The following is a 16,944-nucleotide window of genomic DNA, read 5'->3' as shown; positions in this document are numbered from 1 at the left end:
GGCACCTGTGTCATCAATCAATTGTTCCAACCTATTTTCCAACACTAAACCCCCTCCTAAACAGTACCATAAATCTTTCAAATTCTCATATCCTAAACTTTTGACTACACTGACAACCACAAAAAAACTCCACGTGTCAGGGTCAAAGGACAAAGTTGTTGTCTCCCCTTCATACTTTAGGGTACTATCATTAATGAACTTTCCTCCATGGTGGAACACACACACAATAGCGTCCTCCATTACGCACAACACAACATAAATATATCTACAGACCTATTATGAAAACATATGACGACAAAAAAAATATATATTAAAACAGGCACAGAGATCAAATAACTTTAAAGATACGCACTCAGACAAAGTCAAATAACTTGAAACATACATGGGGGACCACCAAAATGCAATCAAAACCAGAGACCAAACCATACATCAATGGGGGACCACGTATTCGGTGTAGTTTCGATTGAATAAAAACGAATACAATAAAGCACAAACACTTACCTTCCTTTAGATGAACCTCCACTGACCACGTGCTTCAGCTTCTTGCTTCCAACAACAAAAGGACCCACAGACACCGCCCACTGCATGCACTCTGCCGCTTCAGCTCGAACTTACGATCGCGATTTTTGGCCTCTCACGCGAACCCTAATACTCTAATAATCTTTCCCCAATCTCAATTGCCCTTTAATTTTTTCAAATTTCCTACTTTGCCCTTACCCAAAACTGAATAAACATACGTGCATACCAATTATTTAATACAATAATCGTTTTAAATGCCACGTCTGCACTCAACCATGCCACCTAACCAATACCGTAACGGTCGTTTCTCCAAATTAACGGCAGGCCTGTAATTGATTCAATTTTACAAAAACAAGGACTCAATTGATACGCCGAAAATGAAGAGGACCTATTTGAAATTCATGACCAAAATAGGGACCTACGGAGACATTAAACCTAAAATTTATGATGATTAACTTAAATCAAAGTAGGTTCATTATCATTTAGGTCGTAATTAGGCCAACTCTAATCTCAAGCCCATTATAAATACAAGATTGTCATAGTGTGGTAGGTTAGTTACATTTTAATACGCATTTATTGTTAAGACTACTAAATCTTTCCTAACTTTGACATCAGAGTATCTTTTATAGGTAATCTACCAGTACGACCGCGCGGGATGGAGGACGAACGATCACCAAGACATGTAGTTGGATGAATGAAACATGGAAGACTAATAACCTCAATCCCACAAACTGAAACAATTGTTTTGATTGTTGTAAAATTTTATTTATGTATAATTACATAATCTTTTATATAATTTTTTTACTTTTATCTAATTATTATTTGGTACTCTAATTTAAAATTATATACTTATCATTTCTTTCTAAAATATTTGACATTGAATATATTATTTTGATGTTAAATATTTAATAATATCATGTTTCAATTTGTTGTAATTTTTTTTATAATAATTAATTAATTGATAACGAAATAGAAAGAAAAAGATATGAATACGAGTATGAACATACTCGTCGATGAGAATAAAGATAATAAAAAAAATTATACTCTTTAGAAATAAGAACGAGTATGAATTTTTATTTATAAATGAAATAATAAAACAAGTCTTTTCCTCTAATTATAAACGTGATATTAAAATATAATATTGAATATATATATATATATATATATATATAAATAGATAAAAGAATCTAACAATTAAAAAAAATTCTCATATATTACAGATGTGGATAACTTCACAACAAAACTATGTCATTAGTGTTAACAAACCATTAGTTTATAGTGTAAGGATTCAGAAATTCAGAGAAAGTGGAAGACAAATGTATGCAGCTGATTAGACTGATCGGTTTTTGACGGTAGTATATAAAGGAACTTTTCAAAATTTTGTGTCATTCTCTACATGCACTTCTTCTCTCCAAACTTCTGAGTTGTTTCTTTCTCCTCCTTCTCTCTACAAATTCTCTCTAGAAATTCTCACGTTCTCTTCATCTGATCATCAATCAGGTCGTTCCTGAGTTTTCTTGGTGTCAAGAGCTTTCTTTTGAACCAATCAAGTTGTTGTTCTAAGCTGGTAAGTTCATTCTTTTCTTAGAAGTTCTATTTTCTGACACATGCAAGCTAAGTTTCTGGTCGCATGTGTTTATCATATTTTTCTCTTAAATTCTGATCACATTTATGGTCTTTTGGTTGGTCTATTTCCATTAATCGGTGAACCATAGGTTTATAGAATTTTTGGTGGTGAGCGAGTTTCTGCAACTGTGAGCTTTCAGTCCAGTTAAGAGGTAAGAGAAGCTAAATAATTTAACTTGCATGTTTATATGTTTGTAATGAATTGTATGATTGATTGAGATGCATGTTGAATTTCTGTTTTTGATTGAATGTGAGAACTGAACTCTGTGAACTGGATGTGGGGAGTATTATGCAGAAAAAGTGTTCGGTCAGTATCAATTTGAGGAAGTGAGAAGGTGAAAATGAGAGTTAGAGGTCGGGAGTGGTTTTTGGCAGTGAGGTGAGTTTGAAAAAGTGTATTGTGACTTGTTAGAATCATTAAGATGGTGAAAAATGTATAAAAGTGGTAAAATCTGAGCTTGGGTCCTTGAGTTGAGTTTATGCAGATTTCTGGGTATGTTTTGGGTGAAATTTGGTGAAGGAAGGTTAGAGATGTTTAGGAACCCTTAGATAGGTTTGAAGTGGTGTAGAAATCATGTCTGGAGGATTAGAAGTTGAAAGAATATTGGGTTTTAGGTAAATTCTGGTGTTCTTCGTAATTCTACCGAATTCTGCAGAATTATGCAGAACGCAAAGTGTGCACTGTTAACCGCTCGGCCATGTGCTGATTGGCCGTTCGACTATGTTCAGATACTCGGTCATTAACTAGTTCGGTATCTTTGGAGTCTTACCCGTTCATGACCGTTCGGTCTTAGGTGGGTGGGTGGTTTCTTAGGAGCGCTCGATCTTATACTAGCAGTTATGCTAGTGTTAGCGCTCGGTCTTATACTAGTAGTTATGCTAGTGTTAGTGTTCGGTCATATCCTTTGGAGTGGTGAGAAATTGTTTGGTCTCCAAAGTTCACAGGGTTTTCAGTCTCTTGAGTGAGTATATGATTGATGAATGATATGCCATGTTAATTGATGAGAATTATATTTTTAAGTAATGTGGAAGAGAATTCCAAGGAGGAATGTCTCGTGGATGGTATTTGAATTGTAAAGTATGAATGTGGGTATCGTGCTAAGCTGGTGTTTATCCTGATATTCTGTGATTACTCATTCTCAAGTAGAGAGGAGTAACTCATGTGTGAGAATGGCAGGAGGTCCTTTAACCTCAGGGTAAAGAGGTAATCTTCACTGGACTAACCTTGTGGGGTAGCTTGATGGGGGTCTTGTTGTTTCACCACCACAAGTGCAAAAACGCTTGTAGCTACACATTCATACAATCCGGATGGTTAAGTCAGGTGTTCGGACTATGCATAAATTGTGGTGTTCGGTCTATGCATGAGTATAGTGTTTGGTTTGTATATGCTTACTTGTATTCAGTCTTGGTATGTTGTAGTGTTCGGTATTGCATTGTTTGGACTTGGGCGAAATGTATGTATGTGTATACAATTAAATTACATTAGCTTACCCTTGTTTCTTGTTTTGTCCATGTTTCTTGTTCAGTTCTTCTTTTGCAATGATCACCTTGTGGGTGTGAGCAGTTGGAGAGGAACTCTCGGTGGTGCAGTCTTTGGAAGGAGAGGACCCCTCGGCTTAGTACAAGACCGCTCGGTCTTGTGAATAGTTTTGTAAAAATCGTTCGGTTAGGTACATAGTTTTGGAATAATATAGGTCTTTTGTAAAGTTTTAAATATTATGGTTATTTTGTAATAACTGGAAGGTTAACTCTATTTCCAGTAACTATTTTATCATATTATTAAATGATGACACCTGTATATAGTTTTATGTTATATTTTTGGAATGTTACATATAGTTTATTGAGTGTTGATTTCAATTCGATCAATAATAATTAATTTCTATTTTCTTTTTTGATGTATTTTTAGAAATAGATAAAATTCTAATAGTGATTGAAACATTCACGTAGGGAAGAGGAGGAAATATTAAGATTTTTTCGAGCATTATATAAATAATTTTTATTTGATTAAAAATTGAAATTAATTAATTTTTCTTTTTTGTAATAAAATTTTATTAAAAAAAATTATATATATATATATATATATATATATATATATATGTGTGTGTGTGTGTGTTTTACACATTTGTAATTATTCATATTCATAATTGTTTTTAAATGAATTTATTGAGAGGTTAAGTGGTTGCTTTTGAAATTTAGACAATTTAGTATTCTAGATCAAGCATTGAAAAGTAACTAGATAAAATATCTATCTACAAAAGATTCTTAAACGTTTAAGGCAATAATACAAAAGATTCTTAAACGTTTAAGGCAATAAAAAACAATGTAATAAAATAAATGAAAGATATGAAAATAAAAGAATTTAGTTTTAAATACGTGATTATAATACTCAAATGACTTAATATAAGATAAATAATGTAATTATTTGCAAAATGTAAGAGATTTTCAACTGAAAATGTTAATTAGGGTGAGAGTTTGGTTTGAGAATTCTCCTATATATATTCTCATTGAGTTTGTTTAAGATGTTGCAAGCTTTTATCTCTTAGTAATTAGTTAGTATGAATTACAATATAAACGTTACCAATTTGTATTAGCAATATGTATTATTTAATAATATGTATTACTATCAAATTTAATATTAATGAACTATTATTTCTTAAAATAGTACATGTACTAAAACTGTATATCTCTCTGTAACAATATGGTTCAAGTAATATATAAGGTTTTATTTTCTTAAATAAGATTTTAATTTTGAATCATGCAAATAAAAGAAACGTAATTAAGAGAGAAATGTAGAAACGCAGTTAACTCTAAAAGAAATATTATCAGTAGATATATATTAGCAATGCTTATATTAAAAGTTCAATTTTTGTAACATCATGCAAGTCTAACAATGATCAATTATTAAATGATTATATTCTCACTACACGATTATAATCATTAACAATGAAATCAAATCTTATTTCTTTTATTCATGAAATATTGAAGGTGAAATGTCCAAATCCCTCCCATTGTTTAAACGCTTTGGTTCTCATATTAGGAGTTGAATTTCTGTTTAGTATCCGATTTTAAAAATGAAGACATTAGATCCCTATGTTATGAAAAATATATGAATAAGGTCCACAAATAAAGAACAAGTTCAACAAATCATCAAAGAAAAAGCTGAACAAGAGATAGAAAAAGCTGGACAGCAGAAGAGAGAAGAGAAAAAGTACGGCCACATTGGTATAGACTTAAGGTCGTTGCTGTCAACTTAACGGACAAGACCTTATTTATACGCTTTTCATAACATAGAAACTCAATGTTTTCATTTTTAAAACCGGATACTAAACAAAAATTTAATAATTAAGCTACATGATATTTAGGAGTTTGGCTTAATCAATACATAAAACATCTTTGCTCTTACATATCATTTGTGCTTAGGCTTTATTTTCTATTTCACATTGTGATGACAGTGGCAGATTTGTCATGAAATGGAAACCTGACCCATATCTTCATCACAACAACTGTTGTGAAAGCTAAATTTCTCTTGGGATGACTTTCCTTTTGGCTTTGTTCTGTTATAGAATCTTTTCCTTAACTTTTTCAATGATCATCTCCTCGCAAGTTACATGCATTTCTATTTCACGAGTGAACATGAATTTAATTTCGGCTAATGCACTCTCTTGATTTTATTTCTTGACCTCCTTTACGTATAAACATCCTTTTAGGCAAAAGCAAACAAAATTCTCATCAAAATATTCTTGCTAAGAGTATACGAGAAAAAAAAAATTGCACTGTCATTTATCACTTTGTCTTATCATAAATAAATCTGAGACTTACTTCGCAATCAATCTTTTACAAACCCGGTAGATCTCTTTGTCCTAAAAGCTCAAACTTTCCTTTTTCTTCCTGGTCACAAAATTTTATAACAAAGATATCGTACTTTGGTGTGGAGTTAAAATTAGTCTTTTAACTAAAAAAACCATCTTTTCATATAAAAATAACTATATTTACTTCGTATCAATAAGACAGCGGTGAGTGAACAATTTAAAGAAAAATAATTAGAGAGACCTAAATGGGAATATAAAAGTTAATGTGATTTGAATTACAAAAGTTAATTTTTGTCCGACATTAAAAGCATGGCAACTTCAAAATTCAAATTCCTGGAAAGTTTGATCAGCCAGTGTGAGAGAGAAAATGAACATTTTTGTCTAGATATAGACAACATTAATTTCCCATTGGAATTGTCCGGTGGAACAAAATAACAGAAAGAAAAAAGAGGAGAGAGCGTTAGGGATAAAGAAACAAGTTTTTCCCAGGAAAGGGAAGGAATTTGCATGAATCTTCTGTGTCTGACCGTTCTGATTCGATCGTCATCGTCCTTCTTTTTTATCTTACCCTCCCTGTTCTCCCTGTCTTCGTCCTCCACAACTACGTCTTCCGTTTTCCTCTTCCCACTTTCTCTGTCTCTGATTCTTGAATAAAAGCTTCAAATTGTGTTAAACCAATTGGGGCGCAGAAAGATCTTATTTTGAGCCTTGCCCGCAATCACCCACTTCAAGTTCAATTCTGGGTCGGTTTCAATTTCTTCAAAGGTGGCAAGTAGTGTGTTTATATCTGGGGTAAGTCTTCAATTTGTGGTATTTTAAATGCAATGTTTATGAATGACTGCCTATTTTTTCCTTTCTCTTGTTTTGTTTTTGTGAGAGGTGTTGTGTTGATTTTGTTGTAATTGGATTGTTGGAAACCGTGCGAAGGTTGTTGTGATGACGTGGCAATGAGGTTTGTGGCAGAGGAATGGAGGGTGTTCACGGGAGGAGCGATAAGCTTCAGGGTGCTGGCGCTGCGAATCCGAGGAGCCGTTTGCGGGTTTGGTTCATTCGAGCGTGTTCGAGCATTGTGCTTTGGACATGTCTGTTTCAGCTAGTGACAGTGAGTGAACTATGGCGTTCCCATTTCTTTTTGGGGATTTCAAGTCGAATACATCACACAATTCAAAGTCCTCTCCAAACAAATAATGAACTTGTTCAACCGCCTCCCGCTTTTCTTCCTCCAAGTTAGTTTTTCTTTACTTCATGCTTGTAGTTTTGGTTTGTTTAAGTGATTATGGATGTGGGTTTGGACAACTATAGCTTCGGTACTGTGATGATGCAACCTTACGTGTGACTCATACGTGAAGATCTCCTCGCTATTTCTCCCCTTCAGATTTTCCAATATTATTTGAGCAGTGAAATCCATATTGTTGAGTCTGAGTTGTATTTGTTGTCTGGAGGTGATGATCGTGCTTAGATGAAAGTCGGTACTGAATGTTTATGTGTTGTAGGATCTTCTAGAAAATATTTTTGGTTTTTTGGATTGGTGCTTGTCATTTAGTAAATTTATGGGTTTCACACTCAGTTATGAGGAAGAAGAATTGAAATATTTATCCCTTCAACTTTAGATGCAGATATCATAGTGAATTATGATTTATAAAATCAATATTAATTTGGCATTTACGATCATGTTTTGAGGAATCCTGCCAAGGATGAATTGATTTATAGTTTATGCTGTTTATGCCCTTAGAAAACAACAATCCGGTTATATTCTTCTATGTGAGTCATCTACCTCGATCAATTGATGCCTTTGGGTTCTATCCAAGACCAAAAGTTTGGTAAACCTGACATTTTGACTCTTCCTCCACAGTCTATCCCTGTCTAATTATTTTCCATTTGATCTAATATTCTCATTGAAGCATCTTTGCGTTTTCTTCTCGCATAACTGATCCACATTAGGCCAATATCCCTTTCATATCCTTCCTTATATATCAAGTGATCGACCTCACTATTCTATTCTCAGCTACAGTTAAATTTGGCACTTGTTGACTCTTCACTGCCGGCCGTCACCTCCATACAACATTTCTGATTCTATAGCTTCTCAGTAGAATTTTTGTTTAACTTGATGGCCTTTTTGTGTGATCAGGAATTATACTTGTTGCAATGAAGTCTATATCAAATTCTTACCTAGCTTGAATTCTGAATGTGATGTCCGTAATAATCTTCATTGGCTTAACAGAAACTGGAAAACAAAGGAGACTATAATTATATATTCCCTTCTTTAGACTTGCATATTTTAAGACATGCTTGTATGGGATTTGACTCCAATAAAGTGAGCGATTCATTTTAGAGAGAGAAGTGAGAATCTATGGCCATTGAATGAGAAACCAACAGTTAAGATTGTGATTTAATACTTGCAAATGCATAATAAATTATGTACTTCTTCAAATATTTCCTGTTGTTTTTCTAACCAACAGGTTAGCATCTCATTGTACTCTCTGAATTGAATTTCTCACTTTAGAGGAGCCAATTTCACATCTAAGATTGTTTACTTGTACCATTATAAGGTGAAACTAAAGTGCACATTAACCTTACACAAAAATCAACTTCTAGCTTTTGTGTTTCCATTTTAACTTATTTTATAAAATGAACCTTTATATATTAATTGTGATACATTTGTATCTATTCACTTGTGGCAGTTTTGTGTTGACTTGCACTTTGGATATTAATAGTATTGATAGTTGCCCAATTGCTGGATGAAAATTGTGCCTTGTTTTAGATGGGCTCCCACGCCTATGCTCATCTGATTGTCTCATTTTTTATTTCCAATATTGGGTATTCTTAATTTTGAAAAAGACTATGCTAATAAAGTATATGTGAAGTATATGTAATATAAATCAATGCATATTAATAGATGGTTTAATGGATAGGGTATTAGTTGAATTTTATACCATTTTACACATTCCTGTAAATATAAAACCTCATGACCTGAAATTTTCAGGAAATTATACAAGTAATGGTTTTCTGAGAGTGTCCTGCAATGGGGGCTTGAATCAAATGCGTGCAGCGGTTTGTATTTTTTCCATGTTGTTATTTCTCTGTTCCTATTCTATGATGATCTTAAATATTCATATAGCAGATTTGGCATTTCAGATTTGTGACATGGTGGCCATTTCTCGACTTTTGAATCTCACATTGGTTGTTCCAGAGCTTGATAAGAAATCATTTTGGGCAGACCCTAGGTATATCATTTGTTTTTAAAATGAAGAGTATTATCTACTGGCTTCCATATCATTTTAAAGTTTTGTAGTTTTCATTTTTTTCAGCAATTTTGAGGAAATTTTTGACGTGAGACATTTCATTGATTCTCTACGAGATGAAGTTCGAATAGTGAAAAGAGTTCCCAAAAGGTTTAGTGAGAAAATTGGGCAGACTACCCTGAAGATGCCTCCTGTTAGCTGGTCAAATGAAAAGTATTACTTGGAGCAGGTCAGCAGATTGTATTAGCTGCATTTGGGCTAAAACTATGTACTGTATGTTAATCAAGCTTTCTCTTTGTAATTTAAGGTTTGATACAATGATTGATTAATGATTCTTCACCTTAACCTCTATTCAGTTCTAAGACAAGAATATTTACCGTTTTTTGACTGTTCGCTTCTTTAACATTTTAGAGGGAGGGCTGTGTGTGATCAGATTGCTTTTGAGTGTATATTTCCTCCCAGACCCGTCAGATTTATATTGAGGGTCTAGTTTTAGTGTAATATACAATTATACTTGTCCAGTTTCCTAACATTTCCCTGAATTGCTTTCTGTGTACATGGTAAGGAAGTATTAAAGAATGTCTTGGAACAGTGCCACTGTGATGCATTTTGAGGGGTATGGTGAACATGAGGATGGAAGCAGGAATGGATTGGCTAGAATGGATGTTGCGAGAAGTTATTCATGATAGAGAGAACACGGAGAGTGAGCAACATGAGGTTTTCATAAATTGGAAGATTTTATAATTAGTCTCACAGTTGTTGTGGAAAAAATAGCATGTGAGAAGAAAACAATGGATGCCCCATACATGGTGGAAGAAAGAATTGGCATAGGGGAAAGGGTAGAAGGGTGGCAACCAAACCCTCATTCACGGTGCGGAAACATGAGACTTCTGTTTATTCGATAGAAGAAGCATATGGCTGGACAAATAGGTTGGAGTAGTATTTTTGCTTGGAAGAGGTAATAGAAGAGGAAAGAATGCAATCAGGGATGATTGCTTTAGAGGGAAAGGCATTAAACTAGTTGCAATGGTGGGAGACTTGTAACCCAAATCCAACATGGGAATCTTCCAAAGTTGCAGGGGTAAGAAGGTTCCAATCCAATATGTTAAAATATTCTCTTGAAATCTTGATTGGGTTAACATAAACGGGTTTTGTAGAAAGTTACCTGGAGCAATTTGAACAATGTGCAGGATTCTCAAAAGACATTGAACAAGATTATTTGATAGTAATATTCTTGAGTGACTTGAAAGAGGAAATCAATGCAGAAGTGAAGATAAATGAACCCAACAATCTTGCTGAATTGATGACGAAGGCTTAGATGATTGAAGAGAAAATCTGTTAGGATATAGGGTATTTGGATACAATGGGAAAGGGGATTAGGATAGAAGGAGAGGAATTGTATAAATAGATTGATTGGATAGTTAGAAGCAGTTTTTTTGAGTACATTGTTTGTTGACAGGCCTTAGACCTGTGAAGAGGGTTATGCCTCTGCATCTTGTAAACACATACTATTCTTTCTGTTAATAATACACAATTCATCATATATCTCTCTGTTTTCTTGGTGTGAGAGACTGTGAGGGAGTTCTGGGTTGGGTTTCTTGTTCGGAAACCTATCAAAATCATTATTAATTCAAAAGGGGGAGTGCTGATTGAGAACAAAGGAAGCAATGGGTATAGGCCGTATTTGATGACTGGTAGCTTTTCTCGAGATGATGGAAATCCAATTACTACCATTTACAATGGTAGAGGAAAAGGGGAAAGAACATAAATAACCAATAGCTTGATAAATAATCAGGGATGGAACCGCAACCGTGGGGCTAGTTATGAAATTATTTGATGAAGAGATGCAAGATAAGATCAAGAAAGGATTATGTTTCAGATGTGATGAGAAGTTTGGGCCTAACCATGTTTGCGGAAACAAACAACTACACATGCTCCTTATAATCAAGGAAGACATATCTGAATATGACGAAATTCTTGATGACACCATGGGCAAAGAAGATGGAGATGGCGAAGTAGAGAAAGGCTTGCAGCTATCTATGTTTACTATGGCTGGTCATACCACCAAGAAGTCTTAGAAGGTATGGGGAAGAATTTAGAATGAGAAGGTGGTGGTTTAGATTGTGGAGCATCTCACAATTTCATTTCTAAAGAATTATAACTAAGGTGTGGGCTAGAGATGGAAGAAACTCTTCCTTATGTGGTTGAAGTAGGAGATGGACACAAGGTGCGCTGCCAAGGAATGTTATAAGGTTTTGTTTTGATGTTACGAGGGTTGAATATTCAATCATATTTTTCATCTTTGATTTGGGTGGTGCATATGTGGTCTTGGGCTTGTAGTGGTTGGCAAGTTTAGGGGAAGTTAAGGTTGATTTTGGAAATTAAGGTTAACTATTGGAAAGGGTGAAATGGAGTAGTCCTTGATAAGAGATCCCACTTTATCCAGAACTGAAACTTTGTCAAAAGTGATTGTGAGTGAGTTGAAGCAAGAAGGTACAGGGTATTTGGTAGAATGGATATGAGAAAAGGAAGCAGCAAGTCACCAGATAATACCATTTAAGATAGTAAAAGTGTTGGAATTGTATACAGAAGTTTTTCAGGATCCAACTGGATTATCCGCAAGTAGAAAACTTGACCATGCTACTTTATTCACTTAAATGAGGGAGTTTCCATTCCAAATCTCAAACCTTGTAAGTATTCTCCATATCAGAAAAATAAGATTGAGAAGTTGGTCAATGACATGCTTAAGGCTGGAATCATCAGACCCAATATCAACCCTTATTCAAGCACTATTATTTTGCTAAAGAAAAAGAATGGTGGATGGAGGTTTTGTATTAACAATTCGTAACAAATTTCCCATTCTAGTTATAGAGGAATTGTTAGATGAATTGACAGGAGCAATGATATTTTCTAGTTGGATTTGAAATCTGAATATCATCAAATCCTCATGAAAGAAGAAGATCTTGAGAAAACCATATTTAGGACTCGTGATGGTCATTAAGAAGTCTTAGTCATGCCATTTGAGTTGTCAAATGCACCCACCACATTTCAATTACTGATGAATGAGTTACTCGGGCTTTCTTAAGAATGTTTGTATTGTTTTTTTTTATGATATTCTGGTTTAAAGCCACTCTTTTGAAATTCATGTTCAACACTTAATAAAAGTACTAATGGTGCTTCAAGAAAAACGACTAAAGATAAATAAAAGAAATGTAGTTTGGGTCAACCTAGTCTAGAGTACTTGGGTCATATTATTTGAAGTCAAGGAGTATAAGCTGACCCAAGAAAGGTGTAAGCAATGTGGAGGTGGCCAATTCCCAAAGATGTAAGCAATGTGGAGGGAATTGTTTAAACAGGTTGGGAATAAATTAAAGTACACGACAACTTACCATCATCAATCAAACAAAAGTTGTCAATCACTGACTTGAAACTCAGACTAGGCAATGGATAGATTGGTTACCCTAGGCATAATTATGGTTTAATACAAACTATAGTGCCTCAACAAAAATTACTCTTTTAAAGCACTTTATGAGAGTAATCCTCCTATACATTTGAAGGGAACTACTATCCCATCTATAGTGGAAAGTGTGAATCAGATGTAGATGCAACGAGATGAAATATTGAAGGGAACCGAAGACAAATTTGTGGAAGGAAAAAGATAAAAATCGGGTACAAGGTGATAAACACAAACATGATGTGGCATATTAAATAGGGGATTGGGTTTTCTTGAAATTATAGCCACATGACTTTGATCCTTAGCAAGGAGGCTTAATGAAAATCTTAGTCCAAGATTTTTAGGGACCCTACCAAGTAGTGGAACGCATTGGACTGGTTGCATATAAGTTGGAGCTCCCTGAACACATTCATATCCATCCAGTCTTTCATGTATCTTTACTTAAACCAGCAATACGACCAGCCACCACAACCCCACCTCCTATGATTTCAAAAGATTATACTCTTGAAGTGACTCCTGAACAACTATAGGACACCTGGACTAATACTAAAGGGGAGTTAGAAGTTTTTCTCAAGTGGAAACAACTTCGAGAAAGTGAGAATAGTTGGGAATGGACTGCCTGCATTAAGAGGACAAGATGATTCTTCATGGAGGGGGTAGTGGTAGGTTCGGTAATGTGTAAAAGAAGAAGAACTTATGGTAGTATAAAAGAAGGAAAAGTTACTGTAGTTACTATAACTGTATCTGAACTATTTATAATTGTTCTAGGAGAGTTAGGAGGAAAGACTTTTGGAGAAAACAGAAATAGAACGATAGTTGGAGAGTGAGGTTCTCAAATAACCTCTGATTGTTTGTGTACTACAGTCTTCCTTCTTTTTTTTTCGTTTGACTCTATCTGTACTACACTGGTACAAGATTGGAATTAAGCAGGGTAATAAAATTCAAGATTGTATCTTTTCTTATTCCAATATCAGTTCTATCATAATGGTCATCTTATTTCTAAGTTTTATTATATGATCATGATTGTAAGGCAGATGACAAATGTCAGAAATTGTATTCTTGCCAAATTAAATATGGGAGTATCTATTATTATGGATGTGTAATCTGAATTATAATTTTGTTGTTGATTGCCAGTTATGCACTTATGTTGTAGATTTGTACTGTTGATTTTGTTATTAGATGCTTCTAGACTATAAAAGCAGGGATCACTTGTATATAAAATAGGAGTTCCACAAAATTGCTAATATTTTTCTCAGTAATGAATTGATTCTCTAATTTTTTCCACATGTCCATGTGGGTGAATGGAGAAAGGGTAACTAAGGATTTTCTTCCATGTTACAACTTTAAAGTTCTTGTTTCTCTTTATCAATACCCATTGGATTTTTGGCTATATGATCTTCTTCACTGTGAACTGGTAATTTGTAAATTACTAGATGCATTATTACTGACTTGTCCTTTAGAGAGGAAACAAAATATGGACAGGAAAATGCAGGATACAGTAGACAGATTTAGGGTTGTATTGATTGTACTATCAGAATCATGATTATATTCTCTTCCTCCCTCTCTCATTGAGTTGTACATGTCTTTTTGAGTTTAATTTGGTGCTCTTGACTCCTCACTGCAGATTCTTCCGCTTTTTGACAAGCATAAGGTGGTACATTTCAACAAAACAGATGCGCGTCTAGCAAATAATGGTCTCCCACTTGATCTACAGAAACTTAGGTGTCGTGTGAATTTCCAGGCACTTAAATTCACTCCTGAACTTGAGAATTTGGGCCAAAAATTGATTCGGATACTTAGTAAAAATGGACCCTTTGTGGCCTTGCATCTGAGATATGAAATGGACATGCTGGCTTTCTCAGGTTGTACGCTTGGTTGCACTAATGAAGAAGCTGAGGAGCTCAAGCGGATGAGGTATCATATTTTTCTTGTTTTACTATGCATATATTTATGGATAGGTTTTTGTGAGAGGTAGGTTCTTATCTGAGAGTTGCTGGGGAAGATGTTGATCACTAGAATTTTTTTTACTCTATCACAGCTGTTGTCATTGGTTCTAGATAGTTAATTATGCCTCCAGTTCTATCCTAGAGAGCCCCTTATGCTATTTGCATGGGCTGATGGAGGAACTGTCTATGTAGTTCACGAGTAACCTGACATGTTGGTTTTTGCATACTTTGACAATACACATTAGTTACCTCCATAAAAAATAAATATTCCTGTTGTCAGTGTTATTTGTAATGAGCTGGCATAAAAAGGGTCAATCTCAAAATTTTTTATCTTGCTTGTGTAATTCAGGTATGCATTCCCTTCGTGGAGAGAAAAGGAGATAGTGTCTGAAGAAAGGAGATCACAGGGTCTCTGTCCTTTGACACCAGAGGAGGCAGCCTTAGTTCTGCAAGCTTTGGGTTTTGCTAGGGAGACACCAATATATATTGCAGCTGGTGAAATTTATGGTGGTGAACGTAGATTAGCACAACTGAGAGCTGCTTTTCCAAGAATTGTAGGTTCACCAATACCCTATCCCCACGTCATTTCTGTTTTTATTTTTGTTGTTCTATATTTGATATAATCTAAATAGTTGAAATTGAGAAGCTACTTAGGATCTAGAAGGGAGCTAATGATCATAAATCATTGGATCATTACACCGTTTGAAAGAACCTACCAAATCCGTAATATATGTATGTGTACATGAATTTATATGTAATGCTTACAAAATAACATAAATAAGAGAAAAAAATTTAAACTAGTAACAGCTTAATTTACCAACTCTAAACACAAAATATCATCAGAATCAAAGAATGAAGGAGAGTAGATGAGAGAGAAGAGACAGAAGCAGTTATGCACGAGGCAGAACGACAGACACAAGAACTAGAAGAAAGACGCAGCCTAAAGTATTCGGGTTTCAGTGGAACTGGGTCAAAAACAGGTTTCCCATGGTTTTTCCAGTTTCAGTGAAAAAAGTGGATCAGATTGTAACACAGTAGGATCACACGACCCCACGAATCCTACTATTTTACTTGACAATCCCACTGATTCACCAGAAGCTTTAAGCTGAGATAAGGATTGCAAACCGTGGCAAAGATAGTGATATATTATGATTTGACACGTGTTTTAACTCGGATTTAATAAAATGCTATAATGGATTCCAGGGGATTCTGCAGAATTGTCCATTTACAGTTCATATAACAAAAGTTATATTACAAATTCAATAAAATACTTGTGAAAGAAATTTTAATATTCTTTACCTGCCTGATCTACATTTCTCTCTTACAATGGTTTCTTCTGGTCTCAATATTCTTTTGACTTTTAGGTTAGGAAAGAGACATTGCTGGCCAATGATGAGTTGCTGCAGTTTCGGAATCATTCATCACAAATGGCAGCTTTGGATTTTATTGTTTCTGTAGCGAGTAACACCTTTGTTCCGACATATTACGGTAACATGGCAAAACTTGTTGAAGGCCACCGCAGGTGTGCATGCATTCTCTCTTGTTACTTGCAATTTGATTTATATTAGAAGGCCAAGCAAGTAAACCACCATTTGGGTCCCTAAAAGTGTATAACCCAAACTTTTTTAAGAAAATGGGACTTGAGTAATAACATAAACATAGTTTTAGGAACTAAATCAACAGGAAGCGATTAAGTTCAAGTACTTTAATGAAACAACTGGAAATTTCATATTTATTTGGAATCTCTATAGTTTCAGGGACTAATGTGATAAGTAATACAATTTTCAGGAGTCAAAATGATGGTTTACTCCACTATAGTGGCCTTGATAAAAATCCACAAAATAAATTCTAATTTGTCCTCTTGCAGGTTTTCTGGCTTTAAAAAGTCCATCTTATTGGATCGGAAAAAGCTTGTAGAATTACTTGATATGCATCAAAATGGAACCTTTTCATGGAATGAGTTTACAAATGCTGTGAGAAAGGTTCATGAAAGAAAAATGGGACAGCCAACTCGTCGTAGAGTTGAAGCAGACAAGCCAAAGGAAGAGGATTATTTCTATGCCAACCCTTACGAGTGCCTCTGCGAGGTATCCAAGTGTGATGACTTGCTAGGTGCTCTTAACTCGAGTCATATACAATGAGGACAAGCTGCATAATGTCAAAATGAACTTTTCTTTCCAACAACCAGTTTAAAGAGGAATCTATGAAGTGCTTCTTCCCACTTAATTACTCGAGTGCTGTACACATGATGATGGCCTTTTTAATTATATCATGTACACATGAATTTGTAGAGAACCATGGAAAAGAAAGTAACGAGGAAAAAAAAAGGAAAAAAAGAAAGGGAAATA

General features: G+C 34.7%; 1 protein-coding gene across 1 annotated transcript; it reads left to right on the top strand.

Moving 5' to 3' along the window:
• The first annotated feature begins 6,275 nt into the window (after positions 1-6,275).
• LOC108345291 (rhamnogalacturonan I rhamnosyltransferase 1) lies at positions 6,276-16,820 on the top strand. The gene is made up of 9 exons (XM_017583884.2): positions 6,276-6,746; positions 6,882-7,180; positions 8,938-9,005; positions 9,090-9,178; positions 9,263-9,425; positions 14,275-14,564; positions 14,946-15,150; positions 15,961-16,118; positions 16,464-16,820. The coding sequence occupies exons 2-9, from the start codon at positions 6,922-6,924 to the stop codon at positions 16,735-16,737; spliced, it is 1,506 nt and encodes a 501-aa protein (XP_017439373.1). The 5' UTR covers positions 6,276-6,746; positions 6,882-6,921; the 3' UTR covers positions 16,738-16,820.
• Positions 16,821-16,944: the final 124 nt, after the last annotated feature.

Source organism: Vigna angularis, chromosome 1, assembly GCF_016808095.1.
Source record: "Vigna angularis cultivar LongXiaoDou No.4 chromosome 1, ASM1680809v1, whole genome shotgun sequence".
Taxonomy (NCBI): Eukaryota; Viridiplantae; Streptophyta; class Magnoliopsida; order Fabales; family Fabaceae; genus Vigna; species Vigna angularis.
The sequence above is the reverse complement of the archived record's forward strand: the minus strand, read 5'-3'. Positions and strand labels throughout refer to the sequence as shown.

Coding starts and splice junctions, on each gene's coding strand:
- LOC108345291 (XM_017583884.2), top strand. CDS start 6,922: ATGGAGGGTGTTCACGGGAGGAGCGATAAGCTTCAGGGTGCTGGCGCT. Junction 9,179..9,262: donor TCATTTTGGGCAGACCCTAG/GTATATCATTTG, acceptor CATTTTTTTCAG/CAATTTTGAGGAAATTTTTG. Junction 16,119..16,463: donor CTTGTTGAAGGCCACCGCAG/GTGTGCATGCAT, acceptor GTCCTCTTGCAG/GTTTTCTGGCTTTAAAAAGT.